The sequence below is a fragment of the Gymnoscopelus braueri genome (genome assembly GCF_963280865.1).
Source record: "Gymnoscopelus braueri genome assembly, chromosome: 23".
NCBI classification, from domain to species: domain Eukaryota; kingdom Metazoa; phylum Chordata; class Actinopteri; order Myctophiformes; family Myctophidae; genus Gymnoscopelus; species Gymnoscopelus braueri.
Window position 1 is genome coordinate 20,530,719 of NC_137625.1, and position 24,241 is coordinate 20,554,959.

General features: G+C 41.1%; 1 protein-coding gene across 3 annotated transcripts in view; it reads right to left on the reverse strand.

The window, feature by feature from the left end:
* Positions 1-5,429: 5,429 nt before the first annotated feature.
* pawr (PRKC, apoptosis, WT1, regulator) overlaps positions 5,430-24,241 on the reverse strand; it is a 73,940-nt gene continuing 55,128 nt past the window's right edge. For 2 of the 3 annotated variants that reach the window (XM_080421681.1, XM_080421682.1), the window contains exons 5-8: positions 18,924-19,035; positions 14,434-14,538; positions 7,207-7,289; positions 5,430-6,658 (exon numbers count right to left, since the gene is read on the reverse strand). In XM_080421681.1, the coding sequence (XP_080277807.1) occupies positions 6,649-6,658; positions 7,207-7,289; positions 14,434-14,538; positions 18,924-19,035 (310 nt within the window). In that variant the 3' untranslated portion in view covers positions 5,430-6,648. Of the gene's footprint in view, positions 7,290-14,433; positions 14,539-18,923; positions 19,036-24,241 lie in introns of all 3 variants that reach the window. The other variant, XM_080421683.1, reaches the window with a different exon arrangement.

A 24,241-nucleotide genomic window follows, 5' to 3' on the forward strand; every position in this document is an offset into this window, starting at 1 on the left:
AAGTCATGCGGTAAGTACCTGGAGCTGATGATACGTAGGTGTTGCGCTCCACCTCAGCAATCCATCTCCCAGAGGTCTAGTCAAGTGCATTGTGAAACGGGGATAGACTCCCGCACTCTGGCTGATACCGACAATAAGCCTCTCCGACCTACTTACTTAATAGTGTCGTAATGGAGTCGCAGATGCCTGGTCTGTAGCTGGTCACATGGTGGCGGGTTGGGGGCCTGGGTCCGCTGTCCCAGCGGGGTGCGGTGCATGGATGGGTGCAGATCGGGCTTGTGATTACCATGGTTATATGCCTGTTGTATTGTACTGTATGTGCACCTTATTTCCTGCCATTTTTGTGTACATTAATATGCTGTATACATACCTTTTTTTTTTTTTTTTTTAATTCATTTTATGCAGTACAATGTCAGAATAAAGTTAAAATAAATCAATTCAAAGGAGTCAACAGCTGCCAGGCCTGCTGGTTTTGCTTCCTTATCTAGGCCTTTAGTGTGAATATGAAAATCCTAATCAGTGAAATATTCTTGCTCATTCTCTGTGCGGCTGCTCCATTGCTCAGATTGCAACCATTGTAGCTGCTTGCCTTTCAGTACCAAGTCCTGCATTTCATCACCCACTCGTCCACCCCAGCATCCACCCTGGGGTACCAGACTGAAATAATGTCCCACGGGGTTGATTTTTATCCCACATATCCTACCCAAATAAAAAAAAGGGAAACATAGCAAATCTTTGGAAGTATATAATATACAAATGAACACATTTTCCATACAAGTTGGACTCAAGGAATTCATTAAAATTGGTATTATTAAGATTCAAGCATATCTTGACTGTATTCTAGGGCAAACATTTAAAAAACTGAGCCAAGAATGTTCAGATTACATCTATATTTGTCTTTTAACTAAATACTTGTGTGCGTCCCTGCATTCCCAGTAGGCTATGAAGGCTTACTTTGTGTGTCCTAGAATCTCCAAGAGAGAACTTTCAACTATCAGGCTCCTCTCCTGTGGAACCATCTTTGAGGTTTGGTCCAAGAGGCAGACACCCTAAGTTTAAGAGCAGGCTAGGCTTAAAACTTTCCTTCCATTTGGGGAACAACAGCACTATCATCATCCATAGTCTCTAATGCCGTCATAGCCAGTGCAGTGCCACGTTTGATTACCTCATTAAAATACAGCATGCTTTGATATTAAAAAGAAAAAGTACTTTTGAATACTTTCATTTGTAGTTGAGTAATGTTTCACCTGGAGTATATTGTATATACTTTGACTCAAGTTCTGGGGTTGAGTACTTTGGTCCACCACTGCTGCCAGTATAGAGCCTTCTTTTGAAGCATATAGTGAGGTCCAGGACCCTTCACTGACCTGCTACAACGATATTATGTGCCCAGCAGGACCATAAGGTCAGCTGTCCAAGGTTTATTGGTCATTCCTCGTACCAAGTTGGGTGGCCATAGTTGAATGCTTAGAGAGCCCGCCTGGGAAGCCTGAGGTCCTAAGTGTCCCTGAGCAAGACACTTAACCCCTAACTGCTCCCCCGTCCGCGCTCCTCTGTGGGCTGAAAACTGAAGTTCCCCTGCGGGATGAGGAAAGGTAAAAAACAAAAAGGTATGGAATGCCCTTCTACAATTCTTGAGAGCTGGGATGAAAAAAGGTCAGCCTCTGAGGACATTTTTAAGAACCACTTACAAACACTGTTTAAACAAGCATTTGTGGAATGTCACACAACCTTATTTCAGCCTGGTACCAGGCAGAACCTCTAAATACACATTCCAAAGATTATGAGAAAATAGTCGGCAAGAAAACAATCAACAAGTATTTAGTAAAAAAGACAAATAGAGATCTGACAAATATAGTAATCTGAACATCAGTGTTTTTTCCATTTTTGCCCTAAAATGAGTCAACATATGCTTGAGTATTAATAATACCAATTTTAATTCCAGAGTCCAAATTGTATGGAATATGTGTTTATTTGTACTTCCAAAGATTTGCTATGTTTCCCCTTTTGGGTTTGGGTAGGATATGTGTTAACATAGGGTTAAAAATGAACCCTGTGGGACATTGTTTCAGACTGTTACATGGCAGAATCTTAAAATACACACTTCAAGGATTAAGAAAATGCAGTTGGTAAGAACTATTTAGTAAAAACAGAAATATATAGTATGTGATATGAACAACGGCTCCGTTTCTTTGGTGGTGTTTTTGTCCTGTAGCCTAATATAGAGTCAAGATGTGATTGAATCTTAATAATAACCTCCTTGTGTCCAAATTGCATGGGAATTATTTAATTTTATTTGACTATTATTATTTGCTTCAAAAGTTATGCTCTTTTCTATTTCTTCCATTTTCAGGTTTGGGTTCACGATATGTGTAATAAAGGGTTAAAAATGAACCCAATGGGACATTATTTCAGCCTGTTACCCGGCAGAATCTTAAAATACACACTTCAAGAATGAAGAAAAAACTGGTGGCGGAAATAAATCCACCCTATGCGCGTGGATCCCACTTTCATCTAGACTAGTACGATTTTTATCTCTGGGACCACAATCTACACTGTAAAATCCTCAGTGTTAATTTAACTCTGACAGCGTACACATTTGTACACTCTGAGTTATATACCCAATAAAGGTCCATTTGGTTCCTAAAATGTGACTTCTACTGTCAATGCTGTACACTGTATTAAATATCACACACAACATTTGGGGGTCAAAAGCAGGCCTTTCCCTTTGTAACCAAGTTATGCCTCTGGCCTGCTGCCACTTGCTGATGATACTCATTCTGTGAACTATGCTAATGTTTGACTGCCTTCTACAGGACATTTTCAAAAGGGCAACACACCATGTCTCCCCATGGGTGTTGAATGAAGGGTAGGTGAAGACTGGTCTCCGCTATCATGACTGTTTGACTTCAGCCAACAGGCGCAGATTGTGATTTTTAAAACCTTTGTTAAGCCAGATACAGAAGTCAGCCTTTATCTTAATTGGGGAAAAAAAGAGACACCACAAATTATGCAGGAAGGGATATTTTGGTATTTTAATACTGAGGTAGCCCCCCCCCCCCATATTATATACAAACATTGAAGTGTCATCTCAAATATCATCCATTGTTTGGACACGGGTCTTCAAAAGGACATCCGGGACCCCTAGGAGGTCCTAAGAGTTACTACGGGGGTCTGCCAAATCCCTGTGTGATATAGGAACATTCCCTGAAAAGAGCCAATCTGCAAGCTCACAACGTGTCATGCTGTGACGCGTTGTGATCGGCTTTTTGGCAAAGAGGTTTGGTGTAAGAGGTAAAAAAGAGCAGACCAAGTACAGAGCCAAGTTCAAGTTTACTAAGTATTGAGGGTTTAAGTGGTTAAAATACAGATTAACATGAATCCAACATATTCATAGAAAAGACATGTAAACAAACAAACATACATTACCCAACATTGAGTATGAAGCTATCTATGAAAATCTATGAAAAGAGTTTAATCTGCAACACAATTGTATACACATTGTAGTGGGGGTGGGGGTCCCTGCTTCATCGTCCCTTGCTCCTCGGCCCGAGAAACGTTGAAGACGCCTGGTTTATTACGATAAAAGGTTATAGGGAGTGAAGCAGGTGTCATCGCCATGCAGGCTTGTGGTGGACATTTTTGTCAAAATTCAATTTTTGCCATGGACGTACTGTACTACCAGAAACACATGAAGTGCTATAGCCTTAAATGAGCTTTACAGGTCTGTAACTCTGAGAGTTATGGGGGTCCTTGAAAATAAAAAGAACCACTGCCCTAGTGGACTGCTAATGTGCCATAGTGTCATGGTAAATCAGTATCATACATATTATGAAGAAAACCTGGAGACTGACATTCAGTAATTGGGTCTTATGATCAAAATGACAACATTATGTTATATGTCAAAAACTAAAAAAACTACACGGACACACTGATGACCCCTGGAGTGAAGGGCTAGTTTGAAATCATTTCAGGCTTTGGAGGAAATTGCACACATAGTATGCTATGCCTGCTCATGCTTCCTCACGTCCTGACGCCCTCCACCCTCTCTGGTGGCAGAGTTCTTTCTTGCATCAGGGCTCTGAGAAATCGAGGAAATTGCGCTGGGAGAACCGAGAGCATGAAACCATTGATGAGGAAATATGGGCTCCATCAAGAACAAGATAAACATTGTTCTCTTTTCTCCCCCTGAACCAGATCTTTCCATTCTAAATCATTATATAATACAAATAATCCAACTCCATCTCCGGCAAGATATTTCTGGTCTACGTCTCACAGCAACATGTGGGGAAAACAAATATATTAGAAAAATAAACGGATGTGCTTGAGAAGACAATGAATTAATTAATGTGATTCACAGTCCTCAGACAGCCCAATCAGAACTGGGCACACATGAACAACTTTCTACTAAAAGATAGACAGTGCAGCATCAATGAGCACATACTGTATTCAACAGGCTCATAAATTGCCTGTCCAAACTAGAATCTAGAAGTGTGTGTGTGTGTGTGTGTGTGTGTGTGTCTGTCTGAGGCTAATCTCGTAAACCAATCGACCGATCAGCACATTTCTTGTGAACACTACCACAGCCTGCCAGTAACTCACCCGTTTTGTTTTCTTTCACATATTGTAATATTGTTTCTTTTACATTTTTATAGTAGGTTGGATTGGGCTGAAAAGTTGCCCAAATATGGAGATGACCGACATCACAGTACTGATGTCATAAACTGGCCACATGGTTTCCAAGATCCACATGGAAGCCATGCCGTTATTAGACCCCGTCTTGTATTACAGTTATTCTATGAGAATATCCACCTCATGTTAACCATACTGTATGAACCATAGCATCCCTATTCTGGGCATGTCTGGGCATAGGCAAGCATTCAGCAAATATTCACAGAGAATGGTAGATCAACAAGCTCACAAGGGATCCTATTGCTGCACATTGCGAGCTTGTAGATCGGCTATTTTCAGCGAAGAGATACGTGTGGAGGGAACCAAGTATAGCCCCTGGGTGACCTGGTCAACAGAGTAAATAGGGTTTTAAGTGGTTAAAATGTTAATAGACATTATGGACAAACACTGCAGGCTGCAAGAGGCTATTGGTTAGTTAGTATTAGTTGGCATTAGTCCCAGTAGGTTTTCTATATTGCGTCTCCAAATTCTAGCTCTAGGTGAAGACGCTAATGATTTGGATAGCATAATAGAGAGGTGTGTGATGGTGGAATGTTATAGGTAGCACGGAGGAGTCCCAGATTGGCATGATGAATAACCATGCTCTGTGTGTGTGTGTGTGTGTGTGTGTGTGTGTGTGTGTGTGTGTGTGTGTGGCCTACAGGAACTGAACTCTCGCTACTGTCACATCGCATTACCGCCTCAGCGCCATGGCATCATTGCATCAAATTAGTCTTAATGAACACAAGCGAGTCGACTGAAAGGAGAGATAATCAAACTTTTATTAAATGACTTCATCTTCTGTACATGCATTATGTAATGGGAGTAGAGTTATGGGTTCATTGTGTGTGTGTGTGTGTGTGTGTGTGTGTGTGTGTGTGTGTGTGTGTGTGTGTGTGTGTGTGTGTGTGTGTGTGTGTGTGTGTGTGGGGGGGGGGGTGTATTGACCCCTCCCCTCGTGTCTGTGTGAGGAAGTTGGTCTCTTGACTCATCCGGTCATATCACCTAAAACCTAAAAATACACTTTATATGCCACTCTATGGTCTCGACAGAGTACACGATGCAAGAGGTGCAGTTTTATTTCAGAACAACAGTGCGATTGCAAATATCAAGATAACAGATAGGTAAAGTTACAGTATAGTGTGCCTTTCCTAGCCACTTGGCTGAGAGAGATGGATTTTCCAAAAGTATGTTCAGTTGATTTGGTTATCATACAGTATAAACGTAATGCACAGCCACAGACTGCTTACTCCATACATCCTGCTTGCCATAATGCCTTAAAATAGAGAGCCGATAAACATCTATCAATATCACAAAGTTGTAAACACTTGAATTAGAGAATACAAAATGCTTTTCTTGAGGGAAAAGAATAATTCCACATACAGTATACTACAAATGGGTTTTTATCCTATATTATGTCACCAGCAATAACTAATAATACTCAGTTATTAACAATGAAATGGCTGAAGCACAGAATATACATAATAATCCAGCTCGCTTTGCTTGTGATTTATACTGCGGCTATATCCTATAACATTACTTCCTTCAGCCTTCTTAAGCACAATTTATACTGTAGTTCTTCATATGACGGATTCACATGCAAAAATAACAGATCCACAAGCTCACAACACGTCACATTGCAATCTATAGATCTGCCATTGCACGTGATTCCATCGTATGACGAGCATAAATTAAGCATTTGATTCAAATGTACCAAACATCACTGGAAGCAGAGAGTAAAGCCTGACCGTACAACAAAGTTTAAATTAGGCTTAAAACTGGCACTGAAAAAAAAAAGCACCAGGCTTTAGTGTTTCCTTCAAGGAAATGACTCTAATCTTAGCTGGTATTAGAAGATAAAAAAGTGTCACATGCGTTGGAAGGTATTTTGTGCTGTGCTGAATTTGGACCGACTATCACAACACAGGCTCCATCGCAGAAGGCTGACCTTCCAGGCCAAGATGACTGAAAGAGATGTCAGACGTCACTGAGGAGAGATGGAGATGTCATTTCAGAATGACCTGGGTGAGTAATGTGTGTACAATAGTGGACTGATAGTGACTCAAAGGACAGATGATGTTGTTTTTCCAACTTAAAAGACATTATGTGCTTTGTTGAGGCAAATCATACATTCATTTTACTTTTATTTATTTTTTACTTTTTTGACTATCAAACTTAAAAATGGACAAATCTAAATGGCCTATATACAACACATTTACATTAAATATACCATCACAAAGCTCCCCGTTCCCTAGAAATAACTATGACCGTCACTACTTTACAGTTTGTCTTTCCACAAAGCAACAGTAAATAGGAAGACAGAATCAAATAGACAAATACAAGCCATGCTCATGGACTTGATGCAACGTTTAAATCGGGGAGAGCTGGAGATGCTTCATTCAGGAAGATACTGGGTTTGTTGGATCTGGTACTGGGGTTGGTCCACAGAGAGAGAGAGAGAGAGAGAGAGAGAGAGAGAGAGAGAGAGAGAGAGAGAGAGAGAGAGAGAGAGAGAGCAGGAAGCAGGACTTCTACCTCGTCAGCTGGCCCACCACCTTCAGCAGAGTCTTGTTCTCCTGTTTGAGTTGCTCATTCTCGTCTTCAATGTCATCAAGGTCCTGCGAAATGGAGGGGGGTTAAAGTGAGACGGGTCCATGTCAGGGGAAGGAAAGAGAGTAGGCTATTTACTGGTAATTAATTTTCTACATTCACCCAGCAGATGACTGCTCAGATGGCGCAGATGAGCGCACAGGGAGAGCTGCTAGGGGTTTAATATCTTGCTCGACACACTTGGACACAGACATGGCGAACCGGCCACCATCCGATTTCAAAATGTGCAAAATGTGAAAGTTGGATTCAAGTGCTGCTTGCCGCCAGGTCTCCCATTTGACCATGCAGCCTTGACTGCAACAAATTAAGCATTAAGAGCTTCAATTAGTTGCAAATGAGAGAGCCTGCGGGTGTCTAGAGTGCTCTTGAGATGAAGTGACACTTGATTTTAACTGGTAGCTTAAACGTTTTACAAATCAAAATCACAATGCCCATCGTCAGATAAAGTAAAACTTTCTTCTGTACCCATAGCTTGTATGCACCTGTTGGTATAAGTGCTCTCTGCTCCATAGCCTTACTTTCTTCAAAGTATATCCAGAGGCTGATATTGGGCCAACAGATCAGCTTTATCTATGCTTTCACTCCCAAATAAACTTCTACATTGAGTCAGGATTCAATCTTGCTCTGCCGAGAGCAGGGAGACGCCAGACTGGATCAGCTGTTATCTACTGCCTTCCCATCAGGCCGCAAGGCTCTCGTAGGGACATTTTTGATGGCTATCGCCACGTCGACTGTTCTTACATAAAGGCTTACTCTTATGACCAACTTCCTGCCCATGTGATGCTATCAGGCCTCTCCTGACCTCACTGTGTTATTGCCTCCTTTGTGTGCAGAATGATTGCACTGTACAGCCTGACCGATATATTGGCCATATTTTTTGATGACATCAGTATCGGCAATTATGCAGCAGATGTTTCACGATTTAAAACATTATAAACATTTTTTAAAACAGCAGATCTACAAGCTGAACACATCACATTGTGACATGTTATGAGCTTGTAGATCAGTAATTTTTTAGAACATTTTGGAATAGGGCTCAAGTGTTGTTGTTTTTTTGCTTGTACATTGTATAATTAAAGTCAAAATTTCTTTTTCATATATTGGTTTAATGTATATATTTTAAAGGCTGTCTGTGTAACACTAAGTCAAGTAATAAAAAGCAGCCCAGTGAAACAGACACACCGGCCTGTGAAAACTATACAATAACCACGACCGATGTCTTTGTGGCACAGAGGGCTGGTCTCTTGTTTGGGTTGGAATGTCTCCTCAGTTGGAAGGGCCGTGATATGACTTCTCAAAATATTTTAGACATGAAAGGCATTCAGTTCTTTCAGCCCCCCTGCTGAGTTCCCCTTCTGAGACGCTGAAAAAAACTGCTTTTTTTTACCACCATCCTTCCTCCATGACCTAGAATGCAGGGGGCAGTGGTTGTGAGATGAGGAGGGTTTGTTGACAGTCTGAGAAATAAGGTACAGGGACTCGGGGGGCCCTGGGCTAGGGCTGTGAATCACGACAGTGGCTGAACGTGAGAGCAGTGGTGGAAAAAGTACTCACATTATAAGTAAAAGTATCAATACTGCAATGTAGAAATACTCTGTTACAAGTAAAAGTCCGGAATTCAAAATTGACTTGAGTAAAAGTACCACAAGTAGAAAGTACTCATTATGCAGAATGTCCCAATTCACAAGTTTTCAATTATGAATTGTATGAAAATCTTTTGAAAATAGCCGATCTACAAGCTCACAATGCGTCGCATCGCGACACATTGTGAGCTTGTAGATCGGCTATTTTCAAATGGCCAAAAATGTATACAGGTATGGGGCTGAAGTGGGTAATGTATGTTTTGTAAAATCTACAAAGTAACTACGGTAGTAACTAAAGTTTTCAAATAATTGTAGTGGAGTAAAAGTATAATATTTGTCTCTGAGATGTAATGGAGTAGAAGTAAAAGTACTGAAAATTGGAATTACTCCAGTAAAGTAAAAAATACCTCAAAATTGTACTTAAGTACAGTACTTGAGTAAATGTACTTACGTTACTTTACACCACTGCGTGAGAGAGCATCAGCAACACGAGTATACCTGACCTTTAACCTGATTGCGACTGGTGAGGGGTGTCACCCAGATCTGTGAGGCTAAAACCAAACAGAACAGAAGAGATGACCTCTGCTAATGGGTTCATTTACATCTGCAATGCTGCGAGACACAGAGCACTGCTGCAAACCCCATTTAAAAGCCTTCAACAGAGCGTGCCTGTTATCGGTGATCAGATTTCATGTTTGACAAAACAAATCTGTCTATCTCTGCTCACTGGCCCAGGTACAGTATGAGACCATGCAAGGTTTCTGTATTCCAGTGCTTAAGCCCTATATAGTGTGTACTAGGGTCATGTGACGAATAGTGAAAATAGCTGCTCTACAAGCTCACAACACCTCACAGTGCGATGCGTTGTGAGCTTGCACATTGGCTAGTTTCAATGTTTTTGAAAATGTAGACATTTTTGTGAGGAACGCCAGGTTGCCCCAAATACAGCAGCCTAAGTAATAAATAATATGGCAAAAAGATCAAATATCTACAGACCACTGTGGAATTTAGATATACCCTGTCTGCTGATAATAATCAGAATTACAAGTTAAGTTAATCCATCTTGCAAAGTGGATTATGTTGCAAAGTAAAATCAGATACTACCAGACAATCAGACAGACCCCAAGCAGGGAATTAACTGTAGAAAAAAATGAGAAAGGAGCGCATCTGATTGGCTGGAGTAAAAATCCCCAACAAGTCACCCTGATGAAGGCCTTGTTGCCATAACGCGTAGGTGTATTTTATATTCTTGCAATGCATTAGCCAGACTATTAAAGGCTTTTTAACTTTCCCACAAGAGTGCCTTGGTCTCATCCTTTTTATGCAGGGAATAAACTGTGTTGGTAGTTACTTTCACAATGTATTGTATTACATAATTACTTTACTTTAAAATTACAAAGATATATTACAATATACATTTCTGTGCCAAGTAATGTTATATTACTCTTGTGTTACTACTCAACAACACATCCACAAATACAGTGCAAAGAGGACTAGGTAGGCATAATATTACATGGAAGTAGAGAGGCTAAATTGAATAGAGAAGAATGCCAAAAATTATGTTATTGTTATTGCCTTTTTGAAACCCAAAAGCCAAGGTCTGGGTACCTTCTTTGGAAACGTTCTTTTCTATTAACTTTGTGACACAGAAGGTCCCACGCAAGGTCATTGTTCATTATTCTACCAATATTAATACAAAGGTAAAAGGTACGCACATTCAGAATCTCCAAATTGGATTTGGATGAAAAACTTGAAAAAGCTTTATAGCGGTGTTTGGAGATTGATTATATTCCTCTGCTCTTCCCAGAGTCAGTTTTACAACGTTAGGCTGATTATCTGGTGGGCAGCGGTGGCCTAAAGGTTAGAGGAGCGAGTTTGTAACCGAAAGGTTACCGGTTCGATTCCCCGGACCGGCAGAAAGAAATCTGAAATCTGGGAAGTGAATGGCCACCACTTACCCCACCCCCAACACAGCTGACATGCCCTTGAGCAAGGCACTGAACCCCCAACTGCTCCATTGGAGTTGTTCAGTGGCCAACAGACTGGTTGTACTGGGCAGCTACCAGGTTTTAATGTCTGTGTGAGTGTGAAGCAAGGCATTCCTGAAAAAGAGAATTTTGTTCTCAGTGGGTTCTCAGTAGGTAAAAAAATATATATAAAAAAATCTGAAGATAGTAAAGTTGTAATTTTGTCATCGGCTTAGCCAATCTCCATTTGCCCCCCGGCCGCCGTTTTGTCAACGGGGGGGGGGGGGGGGGGCTGCTCGATAAAAATTGTCAATGTTGTAGCGCCCTGCTTCTAAATTCCGTTTTTCGCCGTTTTTTTTCTTCATGCCGTTTGGTGCCCCCACCAACGTTGGTGCCCTGTGCTGCGCTGCTTTTATCCGCCAGATTGGGACGTTCACGGCATATTTTGCACCATCACGGTGCATTCATCATCGGTGACGAGTGCCTGTAACACAGCCGCTGCTGGCTGCATGCAGCGTGCTGTCTGCATGTCTGTGTGTCAGGATGCCTCGATCTCCATCTCCTTTTATTTTTTAGTTTTGCTAAAAAGTAAAAGCTTGGAAATTCCTGTCCCAGCTGTTGGTACGCAAAAGCGCCTCGCGTCGTCTGATGTGCCGCGCAGAATTTATTTTGGCGACGCATGCGCACCTGCGCACCAGTTATGTGCACCCCTGCATATATCGTCACTGTCGGGTGGAATTATCTCCTGTTTTCTAATGGATACAATGTAGTTATTTAGTCACAAGCTCTTGTTAATACTTTTAACCCATTGATACCTGGAACGCATCTGTGTCACTTTAGATGTCTTTAGGCTATTCAAAAATAGCAGATATACAAGCTCATAGCGCGGCACCGAGTGCCGCGCTATGAACTTGTAGATCTGCTATTTTTGAAAAATCGAGGGAAAAAAAAATTGGGTTTTTTTTTTCAATTTTTTTTTAGGATTTAGAAGACATTTCTAGAATCTTCTCAGGTCTTAATGGGTTAATTAGCTCAGAATTTATAAAAACCAACACATACTCAACCACTTTCACTTCAAATAAAAAAAATAGGTGATCCACTTTTGCTACTTTTGTGTGACACACTGTAGTATCACAAAGTAGGGTATTAGTTGACCAATATGGATATTGGCATATTGGAGATCTATTGATCTATCGACCGATCGATCGATAGATCGATAGAGAGAGAGATATATATATATATATATATCTCACTGGCACCTGCGCAATGGAGCCAAGGGCAGCACGGGCTCTCCCACTTTTTTCGGGGGCAAGACCCCCCACCCCGGCCTCCCCACCACCCAGAACGACAAAGGACTTAACTCTATAACTGCCAAAGACGTTTATAAACGTCTTTGAGAAATTAGCTGTTGCCTGCCAAAGACGTTTAAAAACGTCCTAAAAAAAAATTATATATTAGTTTAGTCTTATTGGTGCTACATGTTCTAGTTTATATTTAGTATTGACACCTTTTCGATATTCCAAACGAATAAGGAGACAATTTCCAAAGATTTGCTGCTCCATCCACTTCAATGTTAAAATTGAAACGGACAAACAATTCACAATGTTTTTTGGTTTGAAACTACTGGTTTTGAGCTATTTTCAAACATCAAACAACACATGACAACAAGGTCAAATTGACCTCGTTGACATTTGTGAAACCACACCTGAATCTCATCTGTGATTAGAAATTTTCTGGGGATCAATCATACTTGAGAAAAATATTTTGTGGCTATGCGAAAAGGTACCAAAATCGGTCAAAACCCTGGCAGAGGCTACAGACTGTTCTGAAAAAACTCTGGCAGGGTAAGAGTTAATATCAACCCACACGAAACAAAACATATATATTTAATCCACTTTTAAAACGATTCACACGAACACATTGCTTTCTTAAGGGTTTGTTTCTGCGCACCCCCATATATCCTGTTCAATGGTTTGATCTATTTGAACTGGGGGGCGAGGCCGCCTCTCCACAGTGATTTTTACACACAGTGGAGAGTGGAGAATGGATTTTGGACTCGTCATGGCAAAGACTGATGCACTGTAAAAGTAAGAATGAAACGTTGAAAAACATAACCAGACTGTCTTTACCTCCTCACGTGAATTAACTTATCCCCTGACTGATTTATATTTAGATCTTAGTTGGAAAACAACTGCCATAATTAATGGTATATCAAGTTGTTGGCAGTGCTGTTAACTGCATCAGGGATATAATCACATACAGTTAAAACACAGAAAGACAAAAAACATGTTGAATTGGGAAAATCTAAACGGACTGTCCAAGACACATTTTGTAATTTAGTAGCCTTGAAACAAGACTGTCATATCATTATGACCGATGATCGTCTTGATCCAAGGCTAGTAATTTAGTGAAGTTTGCATGGCTTTAGGCTTACAACAGTAGGCTATGAGTTCCCAACACCAACGCAAGCCTATCCAGAGCTTTCAATCTACAAATTACAACTACCGTAAATTTCGGACTATAAGCCGCGACTTTTTCCCCATTTTTCGACCCTGCGGCTTATATAACGGTGCGGCTTATCTATGGATTTTTACAGCTAACGGCCACTAGGGGACCTCCTAAATCTATGGATTTTACACCCGCGGCTTATAGTCCAGTGCGGCTTATATATGTACAAATCATTCAATTTAGCTGCTGCGGCTTATACTCAGGTGCGGCTTATAGTGCGAAAATTACGGTAATTAAAAACTCGGATACAGGATACTGTCGATTGAATATGTTATCAACTGGAAATGATGATAATAATGGAGTTGTTTGGAGGAACATCGACTGACATGGTGAAGAGCCTAATAGCCAATCTAATCATGTACAGAATTAACTGGCCGCCGTGCCAATGTTATAATCATTATAGCTTAGATATTGATAAAGAAAGATATTGGTCATGGCTGTAATTGCTGTTATGTGCGTGCAGAAGCACGCCGGTGGTGTTGTGATTGCATGACATGTGTGCCTGTACTTCATGCAGATACCAGCAGCAGCAGGCAGGCTGTCTGCTGTGCACCTGTATGTTTTGCTATGATTTCTCAAATAATTTTTATTCATGACGTGAATGTACGTCATGCAGCCTATCAATGCCCCGCAGTTAACCATGTGGGCATGTTAATTATTTTTAAGCGAACTTCAAGTACTCATTTTAGCCTCCAAACGCACGCAAACATAATGTAAAGACTATGGCCAATACAATCAAACAGTAATGTCTTGTCCACTTTTGCATCTGTTGTCAATGGTTCTAACTACTAGTTGTAGGTATGGATGTTATACAATGTTATGTTTTGCATGTTTTGTGTTGTGCGGGATATCCGATGAAACATGTCGGTGGGAGGGGTTTGGGAAGTGAATGCGGGGAGGCGGGGGGCTCGGGGACTTTTCAGCACAACTGTGGTGGGAGGAACCAACACGCCATCAGTCATCAGCATGACTGGCGCTAAACAAAGATACTATGAGGCATAGGAACAACATAACACCAGCATTGCAATATAATTAAAATAAATCTCTTAATTTAGTGCTAGCATTATAAAATAAGTGGAAGCAGGACTACTTACTCTGTTCAGCAAGTCAATTTCCTCCTTCAGTTTCCCAATGAGGTCATCTTTGTCCTCGTGAGCTTTCAGAAGCCTGGCATTCTCTTGACGCTCTATGGCCAGCTCCTGAAACACACACACACACACAAATTCAGAAATCAGGGAAAGGAGGTATTGAAGCATAACAAAAAAAGATAACCACATTATATTTTTAAAAAAGTGCTTATCGGAAGCATCTGATTCTAAAATGTGTTTGAGGTACAGACAGTGCAAGGCAATGCTCTAGCAAGAATGGCAGATATTACAGTCCTAGTGGTGGCTAATCAATACTCAATCAGCCCACCACCTTTAGCAGAATCTTGTTCTCCTATTTGAGTAGCTTGTTCTCTTCGATACTATCGATGTCCTGCAAAGTGGGAGGGGGGATTAAACTGACATGGGTCCGTGTCAGCTGTGTCAGATCGTGTGTGCCCCACGATCACGCACGTTAGCATTCAAGAGCCTGCCTCTGTACCTTTGAGGGCTGTGTTGGGTTACAGTGCAAAATTTGAAAGTTGGAATCAAGTGCTGCTTGCTGCCAGGTCTCCCATTTGACCATGCAGGCTTGATGGCAACAAATTAAACATTAAAAGCTTTAATTAGCTGCAAATGAGAGTGCCTCCGGGTGTCTACAGTGCTCTTGAGTCGAAGTGACATTTAATTTTTGGTTTCTTTGACTACCGTGGCTGCTCAGAATAAGCCAGACTGTAATGTACATACAGTATCACAATCTTAAAAGGGAACTGATACACAATCCTATCCATTGTGGATAGGATTGTTTGGGTTAGGTTACCCAAACAAAAACTTAAATTGCAGCATGTTGTCTGTGTTACAAGGGAAACAGAAATGGTTATTTCAGATCAGACTAGATTTATTCTAGATATTATAAGATATTAACCTGGCAACTGGTCTGTAGCTTTAATGTTTTACATGTACATTTTTTTGAATAACATCAGATATGTCATCAGATAAATACCTATCATCAGATAAAGTAAAGTGAGCCAGGGTACTTGATGTGTGTGTGTGTGTGTGTGTGTGTGTGTGTGTGTGTGTGTGTGTGTGTGTGTGTGTGTGTGTGTGTGTGTGTGTGTGTGTGTGTGTGTGTGTGTGAGTGAGTGTGTGAGCGAGAGAGACACAGAGAGAGAGAGAGATACAAAGTAACAACTAGACGCGTCGCAATTCAGGGCAATTGCAGAGTGTGGTTGCACCGACGCTAGTCGCGGGTCGCTGCCGCCGGGACTCGAGGAATACGCTGGGACTAAAATAATTATTCCTGTGGAAAACGTAGTTCGTTTTTTTTCCTTCTCGCCAAAATGGATTGGGCCAGGTTTATATTTTCTCTAAGAGAATCAAATTATTACAGAAGCCCTGCCTTTCTGTCTGCATATTTCTGAAAAGGACACGTCCAGACAGACAGGAAAGCTGCTGGCGTAACAATGGACAAACAGAGCTGAATTGTTTGCCACCTGTGCTCTGATGCATTTCAGCATTTGACAGATATGCTCAATAAAAGTAGAGGGCAGCAACTCTTTAAGAGGGAAATACTACTCAAACACGGTTGCTGTGGTCAGATTTAGACTTTTCAGAGCATAAACATTTTGGTGGTAATAAAAAGCCATTGGTGAATCTGAAGGGGTTTATCTAGGCAAGACAGTCAGTGTGTCCTCCATTTTGTTTGTGTCAAGAATCAAGAGGGGTTCATTTGTCACTGACTCATACACGTACTGTACAAGCAGCGAAATGTTTGTGTGACATGGTCCGCAAGACAGCAGCAACAACAGCAATACAATATACATAAGATAATAACAATCATAATGGAACTATCTCAGTGTTAATTTCACTCAGAGTGTAAAAATGTACCTGAGAATTGTACCGTGTGCCACTTCTCACAGACACGCAGAACTTTATCGAGGAACTTGACATTTACTGAAGTGACAGTTTATTCTCCCCTCACTCTCTGATGGAGCTAAACATTGCAGTGCATGGTTTAGTTGCCTTTGCACTCTATTAATTTGACCTTATATTCTGGAGTTCGTTGACTAGGATTCATGCTGTTTACTTCAATCTTGCACTGTGAATCATCTAATGTAAATCAGTCTGGATTGTCCTGCATAAATTGTTTTGAAATCCTTGAAATGCTCTCCACGGCAGTCAGCAATACCAAGATAGAGTGAGTTTCATACGTTTCTCCCACTGTGGTTCTTCAAGGCTTTCATTACAGGCATGACATGGGTCCAGAGATCATGTGTACCGATTTTTGTGAAATTTGGACAAACTATATGGGAAGAGGAGCAAAAAGTGTGTTTTGAAGAAAATTCAAAATGGCGGAAAATCTATCCTGACGCAAATGGGCGTGGCCTATATGGGGAGATGCGTCGTGACCCAAGGAATCCAGGGGAAAAGACATTTTGATTTTACGACCTACGGTTCAAGAGTTATAGGCCAAAACGTAAAGGGGGCTGTTATAGCGCCACCATGTGGTCGATTGGTGTAATTATTTTTTTCAATAATTTTGGACTAAATTATGATCCTCCCCTCCAAATCTGGTAACTCTAGCTCTTACGGTTTCTGAGAAAAAAATACTTGAATTTGAGTTTTTTCACTTTTCCATTAAAGCGGATGGGGAAATTTAATGCACTAATAAATCAATATCAATTAAACTATTCACCCAATCTCTTAGCAAAATACAAGCACACGATTCCCGGTGAGGCCGGTCATTTTGACATATGGCACTAAATTGGGAAAAATAAACTGTGGGCTGTGATGCAAGTAGAAATAAAGTTTATCTACAAATAAAGTTTATCTATAACAATAGTCTGGTTGCCCATTCGGGCAACCACACTAACTACAGCAGCACAACTTGAGGTTCAATTTTTGTTTTAACTCATTAAAACCAGGAAAGCATCTGTGTCATTCATTTTAACCACTTTAACCATTATTTTATACTTTGGCTATTCAAAAATCGTGAAAATGTGGTCAAATCTTTGAATATATATATATTTTTAAAGCAAACATGGTCAACACAAATCTTTGGTTCTGGAGGTCCCTGGAACAAAATATTTTGAGATGGTGGTCAGCGGCCAAATACATCTAATTTTGGGGGTCCTTGACATGAAAAAGTTTGAGCAACACTGATATAGCAACACAGTTTTTCAGAAAACCGTTAAGATTTAGAGGACGTTTTTAGAATCGACCTCAGGTCTTAATTGGTTAATGTTCTGACTGAATTCCACATTCCCAGCTTCACCTTGCTTCCACTCCACAACGTGTTTCCATAGGAACCAATCAAGCAAAGCAAAATGAGTAAGTGTAAATCTTATCTGAGAGAATATAGAACATGTAGCACCAATAAGAATGAATGATTGAGATTCTCGACTATTGGCTTCAGTTAATATAAAAACTTCATACATCTCGGGGGGTTATCTTCACCTTTTTTTGTTTCTTTTACCCATGTGACATTTGAATCTGAGTGTACTGGAGTTGAGCCATGAAAGCAGTGAAGAGTGGAGTGTGTCATTAGAGTGCTGTTGGAAGGGGCGAGACATCTCATTTGTAAAGGTCATCTCTCCAGGAAGAACCAGGAGACGTACGGCGGCCACCAGAAATAAGGCAGAGGCCAATGCACACTTTTAAAACATTAATGGTCAGCTTGGAGACATCAAAATGGCGCTGACAGACTTCAGAGTGGCTGCACCCAGGGAACAAACGTAACTTTTTGGCTTACCAGCAAAAGTGGCAGCTAGATTTTTTTTTTCAAACGTGTTGATAGCCATAATATTACTTTATTATTATTGTTGATGTCTGGCAAAAACCTCTTATCTAAATTAATGCCTTACTGTACTTCATCATTCTACACGTGTCACCCAAAAGTAGCAAAAATGTGACGAGTTTTGAGCTTGTGGATCTGCTATTTTTGAATTTGAAAGTAACAGTTTTGAAGTTTCCACCCGACAGCAACAATATGCAATTTACTATGACTATAATCAATAATAGAATATTAGCACAATTCTGAGTGGACTGAAATCACCTGCTAACTGATAAGGGCTGAAAAAGGTGACAAGTTCTATTAGATCTTTAACTCTTGAGAGCGTAAAATGAAACCAAATGCCCATTCTGCATTACTTAATGAAATAATTGTTATTTTAATCAACGTTTGCCTGTTAGCTCTCCTATATGGTAGCAACATTAATACAGCATGGAATTGTGGACAAAATCATATCCAACAATGACAAAATATTCTCTTGGGTCTTATATTCTCATTAAGTCTTGGGTCTGCGAGTCTAAATCTCATCCAACGGTGAATCCGTGGCTCAAATGCCGAATAAATAATGGACCTTGATATGAAAAGGGTTCAAAACCACTGCTCTATACAACGACAACAGTAGCGTTGTTCGTGTTGGTAAGGCAACCCTGCTGAGTGAAATGCAGAGGAAACGCTTGTACAATACAAATGCTAGCTGCAGCAGAAATACCTTCTCCAGCTCCTCAGCCCTCCTATCCGGACCTCCAGCCTCTCTGCCATGACGACCGTGTCTGTTTCTGCCGTTTCCACCCAGCTCCTCCTCAGACCCGGGCCCTGCAGAACTGTAACGCACGCACATGCACACGCACACACACATACACACACACACACACACACGCGCGCGTAATGTCCACTCAAGGTTAAGGTAATTTAACAAGCAAATCCTACAGAAATAACAATAATCAAAGTGTGATTCTTGAGAGGTTTCGCTGACATTCAACCTTTGCAGGAATGCATTCATCCTGAAGCTTACTCCAAGGGCCGACTCATCCCACCTAATGAGACTTTAATGGCATGGCAGGTCCATCACCAAATGAACAGGTGGGAATGTCATCCAGGTTTTCACTCCTTTCAGTTTAAATTGCATTTAAGAGCCTCCCACACCATTAATGGAGAAAGGCTGTCAAGGGTTTACTTTACAACATTCCTGCAACATTCCTTGATTTAGAAACAATTCAAACTGTGCATAGCCATCGTGCATAAGAATGACACAAGTGACACAGATTCTCTACATGCAATTAGCAGCTTCTATTCAGCTGATGAAAAAGAACGAGTGAGGCTTTTGTATTCAGTTAGCGAGGCATATTATTACCCTTCACTTGCTGTCTGCCGACTGTGCCGAGAGGATTCTGGGGCGACCAGGAGAGAATATTCATGTGGACTTTATTAAAATAATTATTCCTGTGGAAAACGTAGTTCGTTTTTTTTCCTTCTCGCCAAAATGGATTGGGCCAGGTTTATATTTTCTCTAAGGGACCAGTCGAAATTTACATAAGGGGGGGCATGGAGGAAAATAGGGGAGGGTCATGCCTTTCTAATTTTGGTCCAAGGGAGGGTCAGCTAATTTTACTTTGAATCCAAGGGAGGGTCATGCAATTTTGAATTGATAAAATAGTCCGTTTTTTATATACCTTTTTAGTACAGCAGAACAGTGATCAATGACCCCTCTCCATTTCAAAGGATACAAAGAATTCAAATCAAGTAACACCTTGTCTATTTAGAATCAATGACGGTCGTTAACAAGCCATCAACGCACAGCGAGTGTGAACGACCCAGTCAAATCTATTCAGCGTCTTAACGATGGTGGTTGAACAATTAAGCAAAACTTCAACAGGCGTTATTGGAGAGATGCATTATAAATAGGCCTACTATAACTGGATATTCATAATCATTTGAAGTAATTCTGTGCATGTGATTAATGTGGATCTATATGGACAGTTGTGTATAGATGCCTATAGCTCCACAAGTAAAACCAGAAGCATCAGGCCATAATTGATAGCCTAATTTGTTTTATGTAGGCAACAGTGTAGTTGTAGTCACTGTAGTTGATAATTAAAAGGGCAGAGTGACAAAAGTTTTAAACTACTGGTTACCAAATATTCAACTTTCTTCAATCTGACCAGGATTCAATGGGTTTCCCACATGTAAGATGAGAACACTATCCATTCTGCTACCACTACTACAGATACACTGTGCATTTAGCAAGACTGACTACACTACAGCAATGTTCTAATCAATGTGGAAAGCAAAACATTGGACATATCAGTTTTAAATGTCATGTTGTATTAGATGGGGAGCGTTAGGGGTGTCAAGAATTTCACAATACGATACATGATGTTGGGCATGATATCGATATGATATATTATTAATGTTCTTTTCTCATGTATCATCAACATTGGCCATCATCTTATAAATAACGTTATAAAGCAAGTTAGAAACAATTACAAAGTGCTTTGTACACAAATAAATACATTTGTGCAAGCTTAATGGAGAAGTGAAGTTCTCACTAACTATAAACCCATTGTTTCAGAGGACAGATAGACACTAATATAACAAATATAATATAATTTAAGACTGCATAACTATAAATTCCACAAACCTCATATTTTTGTCATCTGGACTTTACCAACCAAGTGCAGCCTAGTTATTTCCAACAGCTAAAAAACATCTATAATACCAGATACAGTATAATACAATCTTAGATTAGATGTAGGCCTATTTGAGAGTGCAGATGCATGTCACATTAACGAGCGTCAACGAGCATCAGCTGACACACAACACCTCCCCTCTGCAGTGCTTTAAACTGAAAGTGACTGACTGGAGTCTGTTTCATTTCTCTCCAAAATACCTTGAATATGATGGAGGACATGATTAATAATTACTATGATTATGATAAGCTTTACATTTCATATCATACAGTAAAAACTCCTAACTTTCACCGGCAAAAAAAAAGAAAGTGTTTTTTTTGTATTAAATTAAATTAAAACAATTTAAAAAATATTACGATACAGTATGACATCATGACAATACCTATCATCACATTTTAATACCACGATAGGCTATATCGTGACACAATATATCGTGACACTTCTAGGCGGGGAGGGTTACTCTTTTTTTTGTAATCACTTGGGGAGGGTCATTGCTTTTTTTTTTTTGTCAAAGGGAGGGTCATGGCATTTTAGATCAGGGCACATACATTTCCTCCATGCCCCCCCTTATGTAAATTTCGACTGGTCCCTAAGAGAATCAAATTATTACAGAAGCCCTGCCTTTCTGTCTGCATATTTCTGAAAAGGACACGTCCAGACAGACAGGAAAGCTGCTGGCGTAACAATGGACAAACAGAGCTGAATTGTTTGCCACCTGTGCTCTGATGCATTTCAGCATTTGACAGATATGCTCAATAAAAGTAGAGGGCAGCAACTCTTTAAGAGGGAAATACTACTCAAACACGGTTGCTGTGGTCAGATTTAGACTTTTCAGAGCATAAACATTTTGGTGGTAATAAAAAGCCATTGGTGAATCTGAAGGGGTTTATCTAGGCAAGACAGTCAGTGTGTCCTCCATTTTGTTTGTGTCAAGAATCAAGAGGGGTTCATTTGTCACTGACTCATACACGTACTGTACAAGCAGCGAAATGTTTGTGTGACATGGTCCGCAAGACAGCAGCAACAACAGCAATACAATATACATAAGATAATAACAATCATAATGGAACTATCTCAGTGTTAATTTCACTCAGAGTGTAAAAATGTACCTGAGAATTGTACCGTGTGCCACTTCTCACAGACACGCAGAACTTTATCGAGGAACTTGACATTTACTGAAGTGACAGTTTATTCTCCCCTCACTCTCTGATGGAGCTAAACATTGCAGTGCATGCTTTAGTTGCCTTTGCACTCTATTAATTTGACCTTATATTCTGGAGTTCGTTGACTAGGATTCATGCTGTTTACTTCAATCTTGCACTGTGAATCATCTAATGTAAATCAGTCTGGATTGTCCTGCATAAATTGTTTTGAAATCCTTGAAATGCTCTCCACGGCAGTCAGCAATACCAAGATAGAGTGAGTTTCATACGTTTCTCCCACTGTGGTTCTTCAAGGCTTTCATTACAGGCATGACATGGGGGCAGACGCACACACGCGCACACACACGCACATATTGCATTTCATCCATTTTGAAGCATAATTTTCAAAACTTTGTGATATTTTTCATCATTAAAATTTGGTCTGCTGTGTGACAAACTGGGTTTTCTTTGCTTTACAGCCACTTAAAAAGGACGACATTGGAAACACTTGTTTGGAATGACGTCCTGCTCCCCCTTCTCCCTCTCTCTCTCACACACTGACTCACTCACTCACACACACACTCACGCTCTTAGTAACCGTACTATGACTTATAAACACTCTATAATTATTCAGCAGGCTCTTATGTGTTGACCACTTTAAAAAAAAAATCAAACGAGCGTGAACGTGTTGCTAGCTTGTAGACCGGCTATTTTAGCTATGTTTTTTTTAAACGGGGCTTAAGTGGCTAAAAGCCCAGTGTAAACAGCCAGTTCCTCAATGCTAAACAGCACACTGTGGCCCATTAGCGCCTGGCAGAGAGAGAGGCTGAGTCAATGACCCACTCCTGGGAATCTCAGCAGGTGGGGAAGAGCAAGCGGCGGCATGAAGGAGAGCCAATGGCATCCTGGAGCACAGCAGAGAGAACTATGGCTGTCTGAAAATTAAAACCTTAAAATTCACGACACGCAAGCACTGTTATGTCAGCAATGCCACCATTACGTATACAGAGCAGGAAAGAGCAGACTGGCCGGAAGCATTGAGCGCTGCAACGGCTCTCCCGAAAGTGTGTGTGTGTGTGTGAGAGAGAGAGAGAGAGAGAGAGAGAGAGCGAGAGAGTGAGAGAGCGAGAGAGATGGAGGGTAGAGAGAGAGAGAAAGAAAGGGAGAGCTGTATGTACCCGCTCTGATGGTAATCTTGCGGTGCCCACCTGGCAGGCTATCCGCTCCAGGAATCTGGAGCGTCCAAGTGTGGCCAGGCCAGCCAATCAGAGCAGCAGCCATAATTACATGGCCAGATTGAGAGTGTCAGCTGGTGAACTTGGCAGGTGGGATCAGAGTGGCTATTGTCTTATGCAAAATAGTGCAAAATAAAAAGTGAGCAGCTCCCATAGGACTAAAGCACTAGCAGCAAAGGCAAGGTTCTGCACTGCCAAATCTAAGAGTGTATGTAAAGGAAGTATTCGCACATCCACTTCATTCGGATGCAGGTGCGTTGGACAGTGAAAACTGAAGCAAACATGGAAAAAGTAAAAAAAAATCTGCACACTGCTCTTGCTCAGCAGCCTCTGCATTTATTAAAAATGACAGACGCTTGGGTCCCTCTGGACCTTCATCAAGAGTGTCTTACTATTACTAAATCTAAAGAGTGTAAAATTTTACCCATAATGGTCCATTTGTATATGTTACAGGGAAATTGGCATTCCAGGGAAATTGAAAAAGGAGTGCTTGTTTTTACCACCCACCCAGGCAATTCTGTATAACCAACACTAGAGGGCAATGAATGCAAGCCGCATGCACACATGCACACATGCACACGCATGTGTGCGCACGCGTGTGCGTGTGTGCATGCGCACACATGCACACGCACACATGTGTGTCGTCGTGGACACTGGATAGTAACCATAGACTGTAACCCATGAAAAGATCTATTTTCATGGGTTAGCTTGAGGCCTCCTCGGTGCGCGCCTCCGTCATGGACAATAACTATTATCACGTGTGCGTGTGAACGCGTGTTCAGCGTTCCCCTAAAAGCCAGGTCGGCCTCGCATCAAAGCCCCGCCTCGCGCCGCCTCGTATCAAAGCCCCGCTTCGCGCCTCCTCCTCCTCCTCCTCCTCCTCCTCGCACCGCCTCGTATCAAAGCCCCGCCTCGCGCATCCTCCTCCTCCTCGCGTAAAAAACCCTGTCTCGAAAAGCCCCG